Source organism: Ursus arctos, unplaced genomic scaffold, assembly GCF_023065955.2.
Source record: "Ursus arctos isolate Adak ecotype North America unplaced genomic scaffold, UrsArc2.0 scaffold_8, whole genome shotgun sequence".
Taxonomy (NCBI): domain Eukaryota; kingdom Metazoa; phylum Chordata; class Mammalia; order Carnivora; family Ursidae; genus Ursus; species Ursus arctos.
The window spans coordinates 35,028,902-35,051,249 of record NW_026623100.1 but is presented as its reverse complement, the minus strand read 5'-3'; the positions used below and the strand labels follow the sequence as shown (position 1 = coordinate 35,051,249).

At 37.3% G+C, this 22,348-nt stretch overlaps 1 protein-coding gene across 1 annotated transcript in view; it reads right to left on the bottom strand.

Annotated features, from left to right (window-relative positions):
* Nucleotides 1-4,022: 4,022 nt before the first annotated feature.
* Nucleotides 4,023-22,348, bottom strand: part of GMCL1 (germ cell-less 1, spermatogenesis associated) — a 35,580-nt gene continuing 17,254 nt past the window's right edge. The window contains exons 9-14 of the mRNA XM_026483891.4: nucleotides 21,213-21,350; nucleotides 19,211-19,280; nucleotides 16,326-16,401; nucleotides 11,847-11,992; nucleotides 9,524-9,611; nucleotides 4,023-5,394 (exon numbers count right to left, since the gene is read on the bottom strand). Coding sequence (XP_026339676.2) covers nucleotides 5,266-5,394; nucleotides 9,524-9,611; nucleotides 11,847-11,992; nucleotides 16,326-16,401; nucleotides 19,211-19,280; nucleotides 21,213-21,350 — 647 coding nt within the window. The 3' untranslated portion in view covers nucleotides 4,023-5,265. The remainder of the gene's footprint in view (nucleotides 5,395-9,523; nucleotides 9,612-11,846; nucleotides 11,993-16,325; nucleotides 16,402-19,210; nucleotides 19,281-21,212; nucleotides 21,351-22,348) is intronic.

Below are 22,348 nucleotides of genomic sequence, written 5' to 3'. Positions count from 1 at the left end.
AGGTAAGGTGGAAAGTGGCTGAGTTTGAGAAATAGTTGCTAAAATAGGAAAAACTTGGTGATTTTTGGATGCAGATGATGAGGGGATTAGAAGGTTCAAGAATGACATCCAGGTTTCTGGCTTGTTAAACTGGATAGCTAGATGGTAGCATCACTTGCTAAGATAAGGCATATATGATAAATTCAGAAAGATGATGTTCAGATCTGGACATGCTAATCTGAGGTTCCACTTTGAACACTCAGGAGGAGATGCCAACTAGATGTGTATCTGAAGGCTATTAGAAAGATCCAGGCTGGAACTACAGAAAAATAAATAATCAGAGGGGCGCCTGGGTGGCTCATTTGGTTAAGCATCTGCCCTCAGGTCAGGTCATGATCCCGGGGCCCTGGGATGGAGCCCTATGTTGGGCTCCCTGCTCAGCAGGGAGTCTGCTTCTTCCTCCGTCCCTCCCCCGTGCTCATGCTCTCTCTCTCTCAAATAAATAAAATCTTTTAAAAAAATAATCGGAATACGGATGTTCATTTGAAGCCATCTGAGTGCATGATATCCCCTGGTGCACGCTTCACACAGAAAAGGTCCTGGAGACAGCCAGAGGAGACTAAGATGAGTCACCAAAAGGAGACTAAGGGCTGCGCAGAGAAACAGAATGAACTGGGTGAGTGTGATGTCAGAGAAGTTTAAGAGAAGGCTGCTTTTTAAGGAGGATAAAGTGGTAAATTTTAAGTGTTAGTTAAAAAGAATGAAAAAAACACATCTAACCTATATAATTTAGCAACAAAGTCTTTTTTGATTCAGAAGTTTTAGTGGAGTCGAGTTGTGCATGGGTTTGGAAGTGGAGACAGAATTTGGAGAACCCTTATGAGATGTTTAACTGATGCAGGGCAAAATTTGGCAATGGGTGGAGGTAAATGTTTGAAGGTTTTTCAAAGATGTGAGAAACCTAAGCACATTTATTTATTTATTTATTTATTTTTCCTGGAACCAGCTACCTCTTTTATTGAGCACCTCATATCTTTACTAGGCATGCTTTATACATAATCTTTCTTTCTTTCTTTTTTTTTTTTATTTTTTATTATATTATGTTAGTCACCATACAGTACATCCCCGGTTTCTGATGTAAGGCTCGATGATTCATTAGTTGTGTATAACACCCAGTGCACCATGCAATACGTGCCCTCCTTACTACCCATCACCGGCCTATCCCATTCCCCCACCCCCCTCCCCTCTGTAGCCCTCAGTTTGTTTCTCAGAGTCCATAGTCTCTCATGTTTCATTCCCCCTTCTGATTACCCCCCCTTTCTTTATCCCTTTCTTCCCCTACCCATCATCCTAGTTCTTATGTTCCATAGATGAGAGAAATCATGTGATAGTTGTCTTTCTCCCTAAGCACATTTAAATATTGGTGTGAATGAGTCAGTATAGAGAAAAAAAAGATACAGAAGAGAAAGGGAAAAACCAAAGGAATAAATTGCCTAAAGGAGATTAAACCTTCTCTGGGAAAAGAAATTGTGTGTCTCCAGAGGTCTCCTTCCCCTTTAAAATGTGGGACAGAAATTGAGTTCTGCTAAGGCTTCCTTACTTACTGATCAAATTGCCTTCTCTCAGGATGTAGGTTATCCAGCACTGTATATCTTTCAGCACTGCATCTGGAAGAAAATCCTTTATATTTCTGATGAATAGTTTGAGGTACCCTTATTCCATTTTAATGGAATTCAAGTGGGATGGGTCAGCACTTGTGATCACACTTGTTTTTAAGTTCCCTCCCCAACCAAACAATAGTTTTTCAATAAAGGCAAACTGTATTTAAAGTATATATATACCTTACATAAGAACCAACATTAACAATCTGTGATTGTCTGCAAATGTACTATTCTCTAGCCTTGGTTAAACTTTGTTTTACTTTGCTAGTCTTATTTTTTAAAATACCACCACCTTTTACAAAAGTATCTTACTTTATCATTACATGTGGGAGCATGCTGTTGAGTCAGTAATCTCCCCGCTAAATTAGATGCAGTCTGACCTCTAGTTAACAGTGATTGATGATGTTTGAGGCTTTTTGCTTTTATACCCCTGCAGGTGGACCCTGGGAAAAATGTCAAAGTCTCTGGCTAAGGAGGAACTGTACTATGTCTTTTGTTTTTTAGGTCCACATCACTTGAAATTATGAATCAACATTATCATTTCAAGTACTTGATCTACCATTGGCACCACGGGCTCTATTATCTATTATTAACATGGGTTCATCTTTAAGGAAATGTAACTTTTGACATAGTTTCAACATTAACAGTTCAGTGTTCTGGACCAACTGTTCAACAGAACTTTCTGCAACGATGGAAATATTCTCTATCTGCACTGTCCAATACTGTAGCCACTAGTTACATGTGGTTACTAAGTACAATGTGCCTAGTATGACTGAGGAAGTAAATTTTAACTTTTATTTAATCTTAATTAACTTAAATTTAAATAGCCACAAGGACTCCTGGGTGGCTCAGTCAGTTACGCGGCTGACTCTTGATCTCAGCTCAGGTCTTGATTTCAGGGTCTTGAGTTCAAGCCCTTAAAAATGGGATGAGCACTGGGTGTTACATATCTAAGTGATGAATCGCTAAATTCTACTCCTGAAACCAGTACTACGCTATATGTTAACTACCTTGAATTCATATAAAAACTTAAAAAAATAGCCACAGTGACCCTAGGTAACCTCACTTTTGCACTTGATATTGAAAATCATTCATATATAACGGTAATCCCATTGAAAGACTTAAAATGTGATAAAATGTTAGCCACTGAACACTTAATTAAAAGCTAGCGACTTTTCATTTAATTTTGCCTGTACCTTGCTAAGTTTCAAGGCAAATTCATTAAAAAAAAAGGTATGTTCATATTCCTCTTTAATAATTTAGCATGAGACTCTAGAATATTTTCTCCTAAGGACCTTTTCTTTACTGATAACCAAATTAATTGATACTAATAACCAAGTTACTGATAATAATTGTTAATGGGTAAATACCGTTTTCTAGCCTTAAAAAATTAGCTTAAAGAAAAGAGTTGGCAATGGCTATATGGCAAAGGCAGACAAACATAAAAGCTTTCATATATAATGGTTTATATGATAATTCAGCTGACACTATTAATACTTAATGGAAAATATTCCTGCTGAAAAGAATGAGAAGTTGGTGCTAAGGAAATAAAAACAAAAGCAGATCTCTACTATCATTAGCTGACAAGTACCAATTTCTCAGATGAGAACACAACCTACTTGTGATTGAAGAAGTAGCTATTATTTGTGGACGACGTAAGCAATTTGGCTAGGAAGAACCAAAGACAGGAACCATAGATAATTCAAATTTGGTTAATTTATATAATGAGATGAAATAGTTAATTTTACTCACTGATACACTCAAACTTTCTCTTTACTCCCAAGATTTCTAAAAAGTCAATTAATCACATAATTCAAATTAAGCTTGTTATTTATATTTTTTAGCAAGGAACCTCTGATGCTAGAAAAAGACAGAAAAAAAGCATCTCATGAAAGATATAATTATAGCCATATATAAAAATAAGAAAAGCAGCCTCTTGATAAGCTAAATTATTGTATTTAAAACATTTAAGTTACAGTTTGGGGGGTGGGGGGGAGGCATTTAAAAGGTTCCTTTAGGGGCGCCTGGGTGGCACAGCGGTTAAGCGTCTGCCTTCGGCTCAGGGCGTGATCCCGACGTTATGGGATCGAGCCCCACGTCAGGCTCCTCCGCTATGAGCCTGCTTCTTCCTCTCCCAGTCCCCCTGCTTGTGTTCCCTCTCTCCCTGGCTGTCTCTATCTCTGTCAAATAAATAAATAAAAATCTTAAAAAAAAAAAAAAAAGAATTAAAAAAAAAAAAAGGTTCCTTTAAGTCAAAGAGGATGAATTTTGAAAGGAGAAAAGCAATTTATGAAGCTATGGACCCTATTACTGGGGAAGAAAAACTATTAAATTCCAAAAGTTAAATCTAACTAGAAAGAAAAAAAATTGTTTTCAACTAAGTTTTTTTTGTCCATTTTATATAAGAGCTTATTTATTTTTTCCAAATGGGTATTTATTATTTGTACAGATACATAAAAATGATTCCCAATTTTTAAAACATACTAAAAATATATATTAACCACAAAAAGCATTTACTCTGGAAGGAAGATGAGCATGGCTATTTGCAAAATAGCAGTAAACACAAGAAGCAAACATATAAATCATGACAAGTGTACATCCCCTTTTTGACAAAAATAAGTTCTATTTTTACATTAATGCTTTATTGTAAGCTTCTATATGAGATCCTCCAACCTTATTTACATATACTATGAAATTTCTATTAGCATGTGTAACTCAAAGGCACTCAATTCAGAGGTTATAAGGTCCTGAGCTTAAGTAGGAAATAGGATTCCCAACCAAAATTTGAAATAAATAATTCTGAAGATGAGAGAATATGAAAATGTTTAAGGTGTAATATTTGGTACATAAATAATCCACGACCTAAGAATAAAGTACAGCATGTCAAAAAAAAGACCATGTAAGGCAAAGAAATATCGTCAGGTTCAAACTGATTTTCTCCCCCATTCAAGTTCATTTGAAAGTCTAAAGCTGATTTTGTTAAAAATACTAAGAAAGCTAAATTAAAAGCAAAATAAAATAGCATGAAAATGCTTACGTTAAATAAAAAGTCCCCCACCTTAGTCTCCAAAACCACAAAAAAGTATTTAATGACTAAAAACAAGCACAACTTGGAGGGATATCAGAATATGAGGAGGAATCATAAAGAGCAGTTGAAAAAATTAAAGGACAGATTTAAACGCACCAACTGAAAGAGCATTTATAATTAGCCATTCGAATTGTTCCTTAAGCATTCTTTTAGCCAAATAAAAATAAATTTACAGATAGATAACTGACATTCACTAACATTAGGTAGGATCCGAGTTTAAACAAAAAATTAAATCTATATTAGGCTGCCATGTGAAATTACCTACAGCGATTTTCTACTGATGCTTAAAAATTAAAAGCACGAGTCAACATCTTTATAACAGAAATGGTTTGACAGATATTCTCTTGGCTTTAAAACGTTTTTTTCACATATGCATAGAAATGTAATGAGCATAAGAATAGTCTTCTGTATTATCTGTACAGTTCATAAGGCCTTTGTCATTGTTAGTCACCTTAGATGTGAATATCAGTAGGGCCATTAAATTAAAGCTGGCCGAAAAAGTTTTCAAAGTGCTACTGTTTCCAGCTGATGAGATCCTCAGTTTTCTGGATTTTCTGGATGACAACTGTTTTCAGTTCTTTTTTCTGGTGATATATACAGGAAGTTACAGCAGATGTATAAAGGGAAGATCAGAAGCCTGCTGTCCAAGTTCATCACTACTTGTTCCTATAAAACAAATTTGTAGCTTTAATGACAAGACAAACAGAAAACAGAAAACCAAACTATTGAACTGAGTAAACTGAAGGAGATCATACAGTGGTTAAGAGCTTGCATCTGAAGCCTCAAAGGCACTATTCTAACCTTGAAACTCCCATCTACTAGCTGTGGCATTGGGCAAGTCAATGACTTGTCAACTGCAGTTTCCTTACTGTAAAATAAATAAAAATACCCACCTCACACGATTATAGTGAGGATTAAATGAGACAATGCACACAGAGGACTCAGCAAAGCCAGCCACATATGAAGTACTCCGTAGTGGTCATTATCTTCATTATTGAAAAATTTCTATTGAGTACCTACATATCTTAGGAACAGATATAGTCGAGAAATATATAGCATTTTGGATTCATCTCTTGATGGCCTTTAGGTATAGCAAATAAATGGGAAGAAGGTGGGAAGCCATTATTAGCACCAACAAGCATGGTTCCCACGTTCCCACTCTTGTCTAAGATTTTCCACTGTCTCTAATGCAAACATATTATTTGTCTCTTGGAATGTAAAATACATTATCATGTAAAATCAATTTCGGGCTCAGTTACATCAGAACACATGAGAATGCCTTGAAATCTCACAGAGACAGGAGCTGCTCCTGTATCCAAGAAGCACAAACACAACCATCTCTCATTCTACACACCTCCACGTGGAACCCTGTGCCAACAGCATTTGGTGAACGGAGTGAGTCTTCAGAGTAAAAGGAGCAGCACTGCAACTTCTCCTTTTTGAATACTTAGATACACTCTCTGCAGTACTATACATTAGTTTTGCCTTATTTTATACATTTTGAAGAACATACTATTAAACACTGTTTAAGCCTTGAGTGTTTAATTTTTACTAAGGATGATACTCCTCCAATGAAGAGAGACGAACACACTGGAACACTTGAATTACTGATGTAGGCTTAACTGGACATAGCTTCTGTATTGGGGGGAAAGCCAAATAAACTGGATCAAGAAGGTAAGGAACACACACACACACACACACACACCCACACACACACACACACATCTCCATATATCCCAAATCAGGGAAAGTGGCGTTTTTAAAAAAAAATGTTCGTGAACAAGATGGGTGAGATGATGGGTCAAGTGAGCCGATCACCTAGCCTGACGGTACTAACAGGGTTAGCAGAAAGGAATGATGTCAAACATAGTTGGTCTTGAGATGCCTGAGACACCTTGGCCTAGACAAAGCTTACGGCTACAACCCAGGTGAAGGCATACTTACTAAATTTGTTGAGGACATATGCTTTGACAATATGTTTATTTGATGATAAAAACCACGATTCAGAGCTACAACAAAACAAAACTCCAAGGAAGATTCTAGTTTTTCAATATAGTTAGGGCTGGGGGTGAGGGTAGGTCTAAGTGCCAACTTTTGGAAAAGAGCAGAGCCATGTGGACGTTACTTGAGAGCTGAAAGGACACAATGATTTCTGAATATTAGGTTGTATTAATTCCCAATCCCTAGCCCCAAACTAGACAGATTTAATCATAGCTTTACTAAACCCTTAACTCCGCCCGAGGGCTCAATTTACATCTATGTTTGCACTGAAGCACCATAAATTTCCATTTTCTTTCTTCCACTACAGGGTGAAAGCTGAGAAGCCCACAGATCACAGCATCAGACAGAGTGGTGGCATCTTCCTATGTTTCCATTTCTACTTCCAGACTGTTACTTCTCCATCTTCATGTACAAATCCCTGCTTCTCTGAGGCTCACCACCTATGTCCTACAGCTCTATTACTTCCCCACATTCTTCATCTAGGTCTAAATTCCAGGACCTATACATCTAACTCTCTACTGGAAATCTTCACTTAGACATAAAGCAACTCCAATTCAAACCAGCAGCTACTGGCTACTACCTCTTCTTTATGGGCCATCTATACTTTCACTCTTGCAATCTGGCTTTGACTCCCCATCCCAGCTCTTCAATGTCTCACCAGGTTACTTTTCTTGCCCACCCCTCAAATACCAGTGTCCCCTAGGTTTCTGTCTTGTTAGAGTCTCTACACATTTCCTAGAGGCTATCTCATCCAGTCATTATTTCCAGCCCAGGCATTGCTTGTAAACCCCAGACCCATTTATCCCCCACCCATCACACTTTCATCTCAATGCCCTCTAATTAAATATGGCTTAAACTGAATTCATCATCTTTTCACCCGCATTTTGTCATGTTCACTTTCCTTCCTATAAGTCAAATCAAAGGAAAACTACTATAAATCAAGTTGCCCAAGTCAGAATACTAGAAACTATTTTTTTAAAAAGATTTTATTTATTTATTTGTCAGAGAGAGAGAGCACACAAGCAGGGGGAGCAGCAGACGGAGAAGCAGGCTCCCCGCTGAGCGGGATTCAATCCCAGATCCCTGGGATCATGACCTGAGCCAAAGGCAGACACTTAACTGACTGAGCCACCCAGGCATCCCTGGGAACTAACTTTACTCTCTCACCTTCACACAATTAGGCACCAAATTCTATCAACTGCACTGCTTTATTTCCAGAACCCATCAACATTTCTTCACCCCCATTGCTACCTTCTTAAGTTAAGGTTTTCATGCTTTATCTGGATTATAGCAATAGCTTCTAAATCATCTTTCACCTATTACCGTGTCTCTAATCCTTCTTCCACATTGCTGAGATCCTTCATTTGACGGCACAGTCCTGTGATAGCTATAAAATACACAAAAATCAGGGGCGCCTGGGTGGCAGAGAACCTAGCACACAGCAGGGACTCAAATGTTTGCTGAATGAACAACTCAAGAAACCCCTGAAATACAACTATTATCTTGGCCTGGTGTTTTAAAATCTCTGGCTGCTTTGAGCCATGACAGTATTTTTTAAGAAGTTCCAGATAGAAAGTAAAGATAATCATTGTTCATGAAGCTCCAGAGGGTGCCAGGGGGACCAAGAGAGTTCTACTGAAGGCAGATTTGAACTTTTCTTATTATATAAGGTATATATACCTTCTCAAATACTACCTACCATGTGAGAGAGTCCACTCTCTGTTGCTAGAATTGCAACAACAAGTGGAGGATCCTCCGTCAGAATGTTGTTACAGGAGTTCTCATACAAGCTATGTGAGGTCAGAACTATCACTCCAAGGTTCCCTGCAGTGCTAAATGCTGATGTTCTGTTAAGAGGCTCTTCAGTCTGAAGAAAACGGCTAACTTCTAATAATTTATGTGAACTATAGGCTCTGAACCCTTTATTAAAACAGTATGTCCCTTGGAATGGTGGTTAGTTTTAACAGAAGTAAACGTCCTTAATATTTTTTTAAAGATTATTTATGTATTTATTTATCTGAGAGAGAAAGCAAGAGAGCGTGCATGAGAGCGCATATGCCAGTGAGCACGAGCAGGGGGAGCAGCAGGTAGAGGGAGAGGGAGAAGCAGGCTTCCCTCGGAGCAGGGAGCCCAAGGCAGGGGTCGATTCCAGGACCCTGGGATCATGACCTGAGCTGAAGGTGCTTAACCAACTGAGCCCCCCAGGTGCCCCTAAGCTTCGTTAATATTTTAACAGCTCTCATATTACTTTTTGAAAATGATTTACTTCCCTTTCATGACATTTTGAAACTTCCGCATGCATGTGATGTATGAAGAAACAAATGGATTTAGAGAGAGTTTGGGGAACATTACAGATGCTTGCTACTTTAGAAATCTATTGTGCGAGAGGATCATGCTCTCTTAATATTCAGGAGTTATGCAGACATACTGGATCATCTTTAAGGTGTTCGCTGTTAATCTGTAAGTAAACGCATTTATGAGCGCAACAGATAAAGCAATCAAGATTCATAACTTTTTGAAGAAGTTATTCAGGATAAACAATTATTTCCCTATTATCAGCTTTTCTCTGCCCCTCAAATCAAACTTTGTTGCCTTTTTTCTTTTTTTGTCTTAGTTACACTTGTAATAAAATGGGGGTAAGTTATGCATACGCGAACATGGTATTTCCATCTCTACCTTTAAAAAACTTTTAAACCAATCTTTAAATCAGATGTTAATTCTACTTAAGAACTTTCAAAAGAGGATTCAAAAGACAGATACTATTACCAAACAACACAAAAGTAATCAAACATACCTGGTCCTTTTCAAGTGTAAGTATCTGATAGCCAGTTGTTCTGCTACATATTAGTTTTCCACTACTGTCAAAAGAGGCTAAACGTAACCTAGGATTAAAAAAACAATACAGATAAATGTATGATTTTTTTTTTAAGACTTTAAGTAATCTCTGCACCCAAAGTGGGGCTCAAACCCACAACCCCAAGATCAGGAGTTGCATGCTCCACCCACTGAGCCAGCCAGGCGTCCCTAAACATATGATTTTTTTTACCACAGATTAATTCAAACAAGCCCTCCCTCACTTTAATATTTACTTTTCTCTTCATACTCTTTTATTTGATAAAAGATTTTAAAAAGTCTCTTCAAATTCTAAACTGATCCCCTTAGAGATTTGTAAGCTTGAGCTATTATACATACTGGGATATAAAATAACTTATAAATGTCTTTCCTGTGGTAGAATATACATAAAATTTACCATTTTAACCATTTCTAAGTGTATAGTTCTCAGCATTACATACAGTCACACTGTTCTGCAATCATCACTGCCATCCATCTCCAGAACTTTTTCATCTTTCCATCTGAAACTCTGTACCCGGTGAACACGAATTCCCCATTTCCCCCCACTTGGCCCCTGACAATCACCATTCTACTTTCTCTACGATCTTGTCTACTCCAGGTACCTCATGTGAGTGGAATCATACAGTACCTATTCTTTTGTGACCGGCTTGTGTCACTTAACATAATGTCGTCAAGATTCATGTTGGTGCATGTGTAAGAATTTCCTTCCATTTCAAGGCTAAATAAAATCCCATTGTAGGTATGGACAACATCTACATGGACATCTTTGATGGACACTTGGGTTGCTTCCACTTTCTGGCCATTGTAAATAAGGCTGCTGTGAAAATGAATGTACTAATAATATCTGTACCAGTCCCTCCTTACAATGCTTTTGGGTAATTACCCAGAAGAGGAATTGCTGGATCACATGGTAATTCTATGTTTAATTTTTTGAGGAAACACCCGCCATTTCATTCTCCACAAAGGATACACCATTTTACATTCTCACCAGCAATGCACAAAGGTCCAATTTCTCCACATCCTCATCAACACTTTTTGTTTTGTTTTTGACAATAACCCTCCTAACGGGTTTGAGGTGGTATCTCACTGTGACTTTGATTTGCGTTTCTCTGATGATTAGGGATGTTGAGCATCTTTTCATGCTTGAAAAGACGCTTATTCACCATCTGCATATCTTCTCTGGAGAAATGTTTATTTAAGTCTGCTGCCCATGTTTGAATGAGGCTGTTTGTCTTTCTGTGGAGTTTTAGCAGTTCTCTAGATAGTCTGGATATTAGCTCCTTTTCAGATACATGGTTAGTAAATATTTTCTCCCATTCTCTAGGTTGCCTTTTTACTCTTGTGATATTATCCTTTGATACATAAGAGCTTTTAATTTTGATTAAGTCCAATTTATTTTTTTCTTTTGTTGCCTATGCTTTGGTGTCATATTGAAGAAATCATTGCCAAATCCAACGTCAAGAAACTTTTCCCCTATGTTTTCTTCCAAGAGTTGTTTTATAGTTTCAGCTCTTATGTTTAGGTCTCTGATCCATTTGGAGTTAATTTTTGCATATGGTTTAAGGTAAGTATAAATATATGACTTAAAAAATCTGCCATTAGGGGCGCCTGGGTGGCACAGCGGTTAAGCGTCTGCCTTCGGCTCAGGGCGTGATCCCAGCGTTATGGGATCGAGCCCCACATCAGGCTCCTCTGCTGGAAGCCTGCTTCTTCCTCTCCCACTCCCCCTGCTTGTGTTCCCTCTCTCACTGGCTGTCTCTCTCTCTGTCAAATAAATAAATAAAATCTTTAAAAAAAATAAAATAAAATAAAATAAAAAATCTGCCATTAAGCTATTTTCCAATTTGTCAGCATCCTCTCCAGAAAGATAGCCAGCAAAACTATCAGGCAAAGCTGGACATATGAAATCCCACAGAAAGTAAAATACAATACCAGATATGTTTTCCTAGAGAAATACCTTGCAGTCTTTCCATTCTGGACCTTTAATTTGCAAGAACAGCAGCAAGGCAACAGCTTCAAGCCTATTATCAATCTTCTATCATTCATATTCCAGCCTATTCTTTCTGACATACCAGATCCAGGCTTTTTGATTTTGATTATTACTAACATTTCACAGGAACAGAACCTTAATATTTCCTTGCACTTTCATATATACTATATCTTACCAAAACTCTACTACTGTTGGCATGAAGTAACAGGTTTTATTTTATTTCTTGTATTTTTTCTGGAGTGAGGAGGAGTGGGACAGGGAAATTTCATCCTACCTAAATGCTATGCTCCTTCGAGGTTGTAAACTGACAGATCCACTACATGGCTGATTCAGTGTATTGCGTTTGAAAATGATGTATCGGTTGGTATAAGTTACGAGCAGGTCAAAGCCGAAGTTAAAACCTGTCCACCGCCAGCAGTACTAAGAAATAGAAAAGAGAAAGATTTACTTCAGTTTGTCATACTAGTAAATCAAAAATAAAAAATTCAAAATGTCTTTTCTTTCTTTAACTCATTCCAAATATTTCTCTCTCTTGGGTACCTTTCCCTTAAGGCTTACCACACAGACTATATCTGTGAATCTATATAAAGGTCTACCACATGGGTACAGTTATATTTCAAAGCCAGAAAAGCAGCCTTTATGATCACCATTCTTTAAGGTACTTTCCCAATATATCTCTTCACGATCTGTTTTGCTATGTCTCCACACCATAATTCTATGCTAAGTAATATGGCTTTTCACTGCACCGCTAAGGATGTAGAGCTCAGGGCGCTAGGAGGCTATAAGGAGGTAGTAAGACCCCATTAAAATCCACCTTGCTTTAAAAAGATTCTAAGTTCCTTAAATAACTAGCCAACAGATACACAGTGTTACTTTATTTATTTTTTAAAATTTATTTAGTAATCTCTACACCCAACGTGGGGCTTATGAACCCAAGATCAAGAGTTGCATGCTCTTCTGAGTCAGCGAGGCACCCCATAACTGAATTATTTTATTTTTTTAAAAGATTTTATTTATTTATTTGACAGAGAGAGAGACAGCCAGCGAGAGAGGGAACACAAGCAGGGGGAGTGGGAGAGGAAGAAGCAGGCCCCCAGCTGAGGAGCCTGATGTGGGGCTCGATCCCAGAGCACCAGGATCACGCCCTGAGCTGAAGGCAGACGCTTAACGACTGTGCCACCCAGGCGCCCATGAATTATTTTAAATACCATCATGAGGTTCACAAATTTGTTTAATCTATCACCTAATAGTTAATGGATTATTAAGCAAGCTGATATGGTATAGTGAATTACAACACTAATTTAATAGCGCAAAGGTATTTCTTGAGCACATATTATGTGCCAAGTACTGTTCTAGGCACTGAAGAACAGTAAGTTTCTGCCCTGGTAAAATGTTTATTTTAATATGTGTGTATGTTTGTGTGGAAGGAATAGATAGAATGGCATGTAAGAGAACAAAACAGAATAGAATGTCAGGATAGAGTGACAGGATAGAAAAGGGGGACCTCAGCTGGGGAGCCTGCTGGTTCAGACAGGTGGTCAGGGAAAGTCTGTCCAAGGAGATACTAGGTGAGCCGGGCCCTGAGTCAACTAAGGAGCAGACCAGTAACTATCTGGGGAAAGAGCAACTTAGGCAAAGAGAACAGCAAGTACAAAGCTCTGGAGATAAAAAACATGCTTGGTATATCTGAGGAACAGCAAGAAGGGCTATGTGGCTAGGGCAGTGACATGGGTCGACAGAAGATGCGGATAAGGTCAGAGAGTCAGTCAGGGGTCAGAAAACGTAGGGCCTAGGAGTCCACAGCAAGGAAGAGCATGCATTTCTTCTAAGTGCAGTAAGAAGCTGATGGAAAGTTTTAGGAAAGGAAGTAACATGATCTAACTTGCATTTTAAAAAGATGACTGTGGCTGTTGTATGGAAAACAACACATAGAAGAGCAAGAGTGAAAACAGGGAGAGCAGTTATGAGGCTACTACCGTAGTCCAGGCAAGAGATAATGCTGGCTTGGACTTGGGTGGTAGTGGCAGACATGCTAAGAATAGATTTCACAAGTACAGCCTGGCAGAATTCCTCATGAACACCAGGTGTGGTATTTAAGAAAGAAGAATCCAAAGTTTGGAGCTTTTCAATGGAGTAACAGAGGGGCCATTTATGGGTTAGAGAATTACCTGGAAAGGAGAAAGTTTGGGGATGAAAATCAAAGAGTTCCGCTGGGACTATTTTATTCAAGATGCTACTAGGATTCTAAGAAAGATGTCAAGTGAGTAGCTGGATATGTGAATCTGGAGTTAGAAGTCATCAGTGTGAAGTCATGGGAACTAGATGAGATCACTTTGGCGTGAGCTTCGACAGGGAAGAAGTTCAAGTACTGAACCTCTAAGTCATACCAACATCTGCTGAGAAAGAGAAGGTTCTAGGCAAAGACTTAGAAGGAATAGCCAATGAATTGGGAAGAAAACCAGCAGAATACGCTATCCTGGAAGTCAAATGGAGAAAATCTCTAAGAAAGAGTTAGTGCAGATATGTCATGTTGCCAAGAACTTCTGGAAGACTAAAAACTACCTGACTTGGCAATGTGGAAATCACTGGTGACACTAGCATGGCAGTCTCAGTGGAGTTTACCGGGATGAATGAATTGGAGTGAATTCAAGAGAGCATTGGAAAACAGGAAGTATAGACAAACCTGAGCAACTTTTTCAATGAGTTTTTTGCTTAAAAGAGATGCACAGAAATGGGAGTGGTAGCTAGAGAAGAATGTGGGGTCGGGGTGTGGTTCCAGATGGGCGGCGGTATGGTATGATATATGCTCAATGAGAATGACCCAGTAGAAGAGAAAAACTGATGATGCAGGACAGGGAGGTGATAACTGCAGGAACAAAGCTTCTGAATAGGTGAGAAGGGATGGAGTTTTTTATGAGGGGAGGGAACGGACTAGGACACAAGCAGATGGTTCATCCATTCTAATAAGAGGAAAAGCATAGCACACAGTTACAGCCGCAGTCAGACTGGCAGAACTGTTTGGTAGGAGGATGTGTACATTCTCTTCCTGTTGCTTTTATTTTCTGAGTGATGAAAGAAACAATGTCATCAGGTAAGAATGAGGGTGGTAGCACTGCCCCTCTTAAAGAAGGTATGAGAGGTACTCAAAGAGTGGCAGGATGAAATGCTGGAGGAGCCCCATGCAGCACCTGTTTGAAGTTTACAGTTACAAACATTCAAGTGACCCCTGGTGGGGTACACTGTTTTTCTTTAGTCATATCGATCTGTTTGGAAGCAGGCATGGAGTGCACGGTAAGTCAGGATTTAGTAAGAATTGGAGTTTAGCCAGCTGAGCTTGACAGAGTAAAAAGGGAAGTTAAGAGTATTAGCCAGGGACCAATTTTAAGATGGAACATAAAATATAAGTCAGGTAAAGAAAGAAGCAGAGACGTGGTGAGAGAGTAACGGGAAAAGGTAATAACAACAATGTATTGTACATCCCAGTGGAGTTAAAAAATTGTTGGGAGCCCAGGTTCTAGAAAGAGAGTGCTAGAAAGATAACAGTAGTGGAGTCTGAAAATGGTATGCTTGAAATGGCGATTCTGAAGGGGGTGCATTATTTAGTGAAGCAAAAACTGAGGATATGCCACCAGAAAATAGGTGCTGGAGGTAGGGCAGAGCATAAGATCACTGTGGGGAGAAAGGTTAGAGAACAGAGACACTGAAATCACCAAGACTGATAACAGGAACAGTGATAAATACAGATAGCCCAGTGAATGATGGCTACAATAAGGGTCGTGAGTGGCGTAGTAGAAGGAGCTGTGGTTCAATGAGGGATGAGGGAGGAACAAGTTGTGGAAGCAGCAACAAGGAAGACTGAGGAATAAAGAAGACACCTACCTATTCCCCTTTCAGACACTGCTAACATTTATCACAATTACGAATGCAAACATAACTTCTAAAAACAAAAAAGTTAAATTGAGGGAAAATTTAGAAGAAAAATAACTGAGTGGTTATCTAAATTAGGCTGGATTATTATTATTTTTTTAGAGGGGGAGGAGCAGAAGGAGAGGAGAGAGAGAACCTTAAGCAGTCTCCATGCCCAGTGCATGAGTCTGATGAGGGGACTGATCTCACTGAGATCGTGACCTAAGCTGAAATCAAAAGAGTTGGACACTTTACCGACTGAACCACCCAGGCACCCCAGGCTGACTTATTTTTTAAGATGAAAATTACAATTAGAGTGGGATTTTTAAAAATGTAGTTCATGTCCCATTAAAATCAATTTAATGAGTCACAGTAAGCTTTTTAAAAAAAATTAAATAAAAAATAGGACCTTTGGATATAGCAACAGTAAGTATTGTTTCAAAATACTTTGTTTCACTTATATACATTTATATATGGTGGTAATGAAAAATAGAAGTCTAAATGTGGGTAGCTATCAAAGGATTTGAATGTCTTTGATTTAAGGTAACTATAAAATAGAAAGAATCACTTTTAAGACTATGTAATAGCTCCATATAATTTCTTTCTTATCTTAATTTCTGGATTGCGGAGGGATCTTCTTCTATCTCTTAGCTGGACACGAAAAGTTTAACAGTCTCATGCAACACAACGGAGCACCTAACTCCCTGTCCAGCAGATCATGCTATAGAAACTACCAAAAAAGCTCTTCTGAGGTGTGGCAGGTGTCATGATTGTTACTGAAAGTGTATTTTGCACTAATAGTACAACAATTTGAATGAGAATATTAAGAGTCAAAACCCATACTTACTTCCCCATCTTTGGCAAGCTTTCTACCACACCTCATGCTATTTCCCTCTAGTTCTTCTTTATTGATTTCTTGAGGCCTAGAAATATACATAAGATGTGAAATCTCATAGAAAATAGGCAACTAATAGTTTAAAAGAATTGTTAAGTTTAAAAGAATAGAAAAACCTGATTATAGATTTAAAAATACCTATTTGTGTTATACATAAAATAATGCATTGATTAAATCTAGCCCATTGCCTTTGCTTAAAAAAAAAAAAAAAATTAACTTCAATGTGTCACTTATTGCCCTGACTTCTAGAATACTTTTTATTAGGGCTCAGCCAAACCAGAGAAGAAGAAAAAAATGTCTATGAGAAATTGTGCTCATCAAGAAAATAAAACATTTAAAAGTCTAACTACGAAGTAAAATCAGTTAAAATCCATTATTTAAGATGTGACTTAGTATCATCTACCATTGGACATTACTGCTTTCACAGCCAAGCCATTTTTTACATAGTACAACCACACAAACTCGGTATTTAAGAGAAACAGCTGGAGAATTTTATCAAGTGATCTTTACTTGGTTCCCTACGTTAAAAACCTTAATCAACCAAGAAAAACACTGTTATTTCAAGTTATAACAGAAAAATGCATTATTATTAGTTTGGAATTCCAAATGATAAAAGTAATACGACATATTCACCATATACAACATTTATGAAGTGCCTAGATACTGGGGACATCATCATCATCAAATTAAAATCCTGAAATACAATATATGAAAAATAAGTGAATGTATGTAACACTCATAAAACATGTCCTCGACACCCAAGAGTTCAGTCTAGTAGAGAACTAGACCTGTAAGTAATAATTACAATATTGTGGAGAGAGTCGGGATGTTAGGAGCATGGAGAAGGCAGATTTACTGCCTGCGATTACACAGAGATCATCACAGAGGAGGTATTATTTGTGCCTGAGTGGGAGTTTGTTGGGGTAGAGGTCAGGGGTGGATTCTATGCAGATGAAGGGCATTCCAGGTAGAAGGTATAGTAGGTAAAAAGAATCTGGAACGTGAAAGAATACCAAATGTATGAAGAATTTAGTACAGCTAGAGCCTAAAATGAGCATGAGAGGGGATGAAGTGAAAGACATTTAGGATGGACTGTGGATGGGCCCCCCCAGGCTATGCTAATAAGAGTTCCAACTTTTCCTGTAGATAGTAGAGAGTTCCCAGGCATTAGTTCTGTTACTTTTACATTTTTTATTACAAAAAATTTCATACCTAAAAGTAGATAAAATAGTATAATGAGCTAAATTTTCTCACCATCTAGCTTCAATAATCTTGTTTTAGTTTTATTCCAAACCCACTTCTCCCCATAACCCTCCTGACCGATCATTTTGAGGCTAATCCTCCAGACATATCCTTTAATCTGTAAATAGTCCAGTATGAATTTCTTAAGGATGAGGAATTTAAAAAAATGTTTATATCACACATAAAGAATAACAATAGTCCTTATCATCAAATTCCTGGACATATTTAAGCAGGGGAGTGACACAATTCTATTCCTGCTTCAGAAAGATAACCGTGTCGGCAATGTAGAAAAGCACGAAGGTAGACTTTAACGGATTATAACCTAACATCCAGGAAATACACTGTCTTCCTCGCTTTAGTAGACCTGCAGCAGTGAGCAGACGCTGAGTGTCTATGAAAGTTGGGGTGCTACAGTCATACAGACACTTCTGAGGGGAGGAAACCCACTTAGTCCAGCTCAGTCTCTCAGGTCAGATTCTATGTTCAATTCAGTAAAGATGCAGATGAGGAAAATCTTGAAAAATAAGAACACCTAACATCTAAAAACTGAATATACAAAAGAATGAGGATGATTTTGAAAATATTTCATATATTACAAATGCTTTGAATCTGAATTCCATTAAATAATTAACTTTCTGGGGTTTTTTTGCTTTTTGATTTGTTATTATTTCTACTTCAACAATCTTACTGTATTTGTGGATAAGTATGCTGTGAATATATTTGGAAAAAGATGGAACATAAATTATAAATAAAGTAGAAACCAAGAATCCTGGATAATAACCTCCTAATCACTACTATGAGTCTGTATAACACTTCCATACAGTCACTGTTTGGATATAAACATAACCAGGTCATATATTTTAGCAAGTTTTTTGGTGTATAAACATGGGTTAAAAGAGATCAGGGGCAAAAAAAGGTCAAACTTAAGGCTTCTTCCATATACACTCTCAGATGCATTGTCTCCTCACACAGCCTATACCAAGGAGCCAGTATACAGACCAAATAATAAATGTGGAAGTACTTCTGTGAACTGCAAAGCACACTGAAAGAACAGATGATCTGCTTTCCCTTCAAGCGAAAAATGCACAGAAATATTTTTTTTGGGGGGGGGTCATGTTTCTGGGGTAGGCGTCTATAACTGGATTATGTTAATTCATTTCAGACTCAAAGGTCTTCAAAACACTTATTAGCTAATTAATAAGAATTAGAATTTCATACTACTACCACAAATAAGAAAATCAGCTTTACCTGTATGTAAGTATGAAAATCATGCTTTGTGAAAGCATTATTTCAAGTAATATTTTGGTATGCTGAAAGAAAATCCTTATACAACACTAGGTGAAATACAATTTATGAATGACTCAATTTTTACAAACACAGCAAATGACTATTCAAACATTCCATTAATTGACCAGAAAGATTATTAATAATATTGATAAAGTTACAGAAATATAAGAATAAAAGTTGATTAATGGTCTTTTCTCTAACATCTCTTGATCTTTCAATATAATAAATGCATTTAAACATCCACAGAAGTTACATTGTTTTCGGTTTGTTTGTTTTTTATGAACAATGCTATGATCTAACATACTTACCCCACCTCACTGTCTTGTTCTGCCCGGAGCATAGCGAGCCACTGCTGTTTGTACACTGAAGACAGCCATTCTAAAATATAAACATAAATAAACATAAAAAAATAATAATAAATATAGGAAAACATAAAGCATTTAAAAATTTTAAGAACTTGATAAAACTGTTACCATTGCTAAACTCAAGTTTAAAATAGCAACAAATAAAGCTGGTAGTTTATATTTTATAAATATGCTATAACAATACGGCTTAATGATTTTTAGTGTGGTAAACACTATTTTGCTTTGCTTTAGGATAGACTCTACTTAGATTACATGCATTTTTTTTTTAAAGATTTTATTTATTTATTTATTTATTTATTTATTTATTTATTTGACAGAGAGAGAGACAGAGTACAAGCAGGGGGAGCAACTGAGGGAGAGGGAGAAGCAGGCTCTTTACTGAGCAGGGAGCCCAATGTGGGGTTCGATCCCAGGACCCTGGGATCATGACCTGAGCCGAAAGCAGATGCTTAACCCACTGAGCCACCCAGGCGCCCCAGACGACATGCATTTAAATTAGGATTTAAATCTTTAGTTAAAAGCGGATTCTTCCATTTAATAGTTTCTTTTTCATAGCTCATATTAATATTTGTGACAAACATACCTAGAGTAATATTTTCAGTTTTTATGTAACTTTTATAGAAAACTGAATAAATTGTTTTATTAAATTATCTAAAAATAACAACTAATTAATGGGAGGTAAATTATCAGAAAAATTATGCATACTCAAAAAATAATTTTGGGGGGTGCCTGCGTGGCGTTAAGCATCCAACTCTTGGTTTCGGCTCAGGCTGTAATCCCAGGGTTGTGAGATAGAGCCCCGCCTTGGCACTCTGTGCAAAGTCAGCCCTGAGATTCTCTCCGCCTCTCCCTCTGCCCCTCTCGCTTGGTATCTCTCTCTAAAATAAATAAATCTTTAAAAAAATAATAATTTTGGCATATTAGATTTAGGTAACATATTAAAAAGAGATTTTAATTCATTCTAAATGGAATAAAAGTTATATTTTTTCCTTTAATAAGCATATCATTTTTTCCACAAGTCTAGAAATTTTAGTTAAAAAAATTATTAATAATATAGGTAGAATTGGCTTAGTACCATATTTATCTTTCTGCTTTTATTTATTCCCAATCCAACTGAAGTATAAGTATACTTCAAATACTTTAAAACTCATTTTTAAAAGTCTGGTCTAGAGGTAAAAAATCCAGAAAAAAATAACAGAAGGGAAAGTCAAGTTGGGTCTAGTGAAGCATCTCAGAAAATGAAACAGACTCATTTTGCATATTAATAAACTGCATATAGCCTATTTAAAAAAAAAAAAAAAGTCTGGTCTAAAATAGTGTACTACTTAATCAAATTAAAGAATATCCATATTAATATATAAACTTGGTACATATTATACTTTTGTTTTCATTTTAATGTATACATATTAATAAAAAGGACTAGAAGAAATTCACCAAGATGTTCATTCTAGAAGATGGGATTAGTTTCTTTTTCCTCATACTTAAAAAAACAAAACAAAACTGTATCACAGAAAACTAGAGTCATTTAAATAGTCCAGATAGTGCTTAATGATGGGGGAAAATACTCAATATAGAATGTGAACACAGAAAACTACCTATGTAGTATGATTCCACTTTGGTACAAAAATGTATATCTTACTAGGATTAAGGGTAATTTCTATTCTCTTTCTTTTTTTTTTTTTTAAAGGTTTTATTTATGTATTTGGGAGAGACAGATGGCACCAGCGGAGGGGAGAGGCAGAGGGACAGAGAGAAGCAGGCTCCCAATGGGAGCCTGACGCAGGGCTGGATCCCAGGGTCCCGGGATCATGACCTGAGCCGAAGGCAGGCACTAAACTGACTGAGCCTCCCAGGTACCCCTCTTTTTACTCTTTTCTATGTCACATATTACTAATATAATCAGAAAGATATCACTTAAAATCATAATTTCGTCATGTTCTCTTACCTGAAGGTACTAGAGAATCTTGTTCAATAATTCTTGCAGAGGCCAAATCACTGATAATATACTGTAACCTTAAATGTCTGAATACTGACACAAATGGTTTTCCTTGTTCAGTTTCAAGGAAGGTCATACCTTCAAAATCTATTAAAAAACAGTTTAAATTCAATAGGCATTCTTTTCAAATCTATTTATTTTATTCCTAAATGTTTTTATGGGCAGGGACACACACACACACACACACACACACACACACACACACACACACGTATGTCAATTAGAATACAAATAAGCTAGTTTTCAAAGATTATATAAACCTGTGGCGTATGGATAAAAACTTGAAGAGATTTAAGAAGTAGCCCCAGGAAATTAACTTTGGTCCCAAGTGGCCTTCGGACTGGGAATTCAGTTGTATACCTAGTTTCTGGGGTTTGGAGCAGTGCAGCAAGGTTTGGGAAAAGAAGGCTTGAGAATGGTAGTTAGGGTTATGGTATCTCTCCAGAAACCCTTTTCCCAGGGACTGAACACTCCAGCGGTAGTCCAGAGCTCAAATGCCAAACTCAAGAGTCTTCATAAGATACAAAGGACATGGATTTGTCCCTTGGGATTCATCTAATTTATGCTTTAGCTACATGTGATAAACACTACTAGTTAATATATTAATTCTCTATTAAAATACAAAATAAGATAGACACTATAGCCATTGATTTGCAACACATGTATTGAAACAGTTCAACAACAACTAAAATCAAATGATATATTGTCCTGTGGTGTGCTGGAGATGGCTTGCCCTGGCTTATAGGAGCTGATGGTGTGCATTTCTTCTCAACTCTGCATTCAGTGTCAATGACATCATATTGGTAGCCTGGAATTGGCCACACTGGGAGAATTTATATCATGGAAATTATTAAGATGCTGAGAGCCAGGGATTATTTTTTCAAAGACCAGCTTACTAGCATACCTCTATGTTATGTATATTAAGACCTACATGCACAATGCAATAACATTTTTTTAAGGGAATAATAAACACAAAATTCAAGAGAGTGGTTGGGAAAGTCAGAGACACACAACAGGAGAGAAGCATAGGAGTAGACTGAAGTTACTAATGTTCTAGTACTTGAAGATTTGTTTGTGGGGGCTCA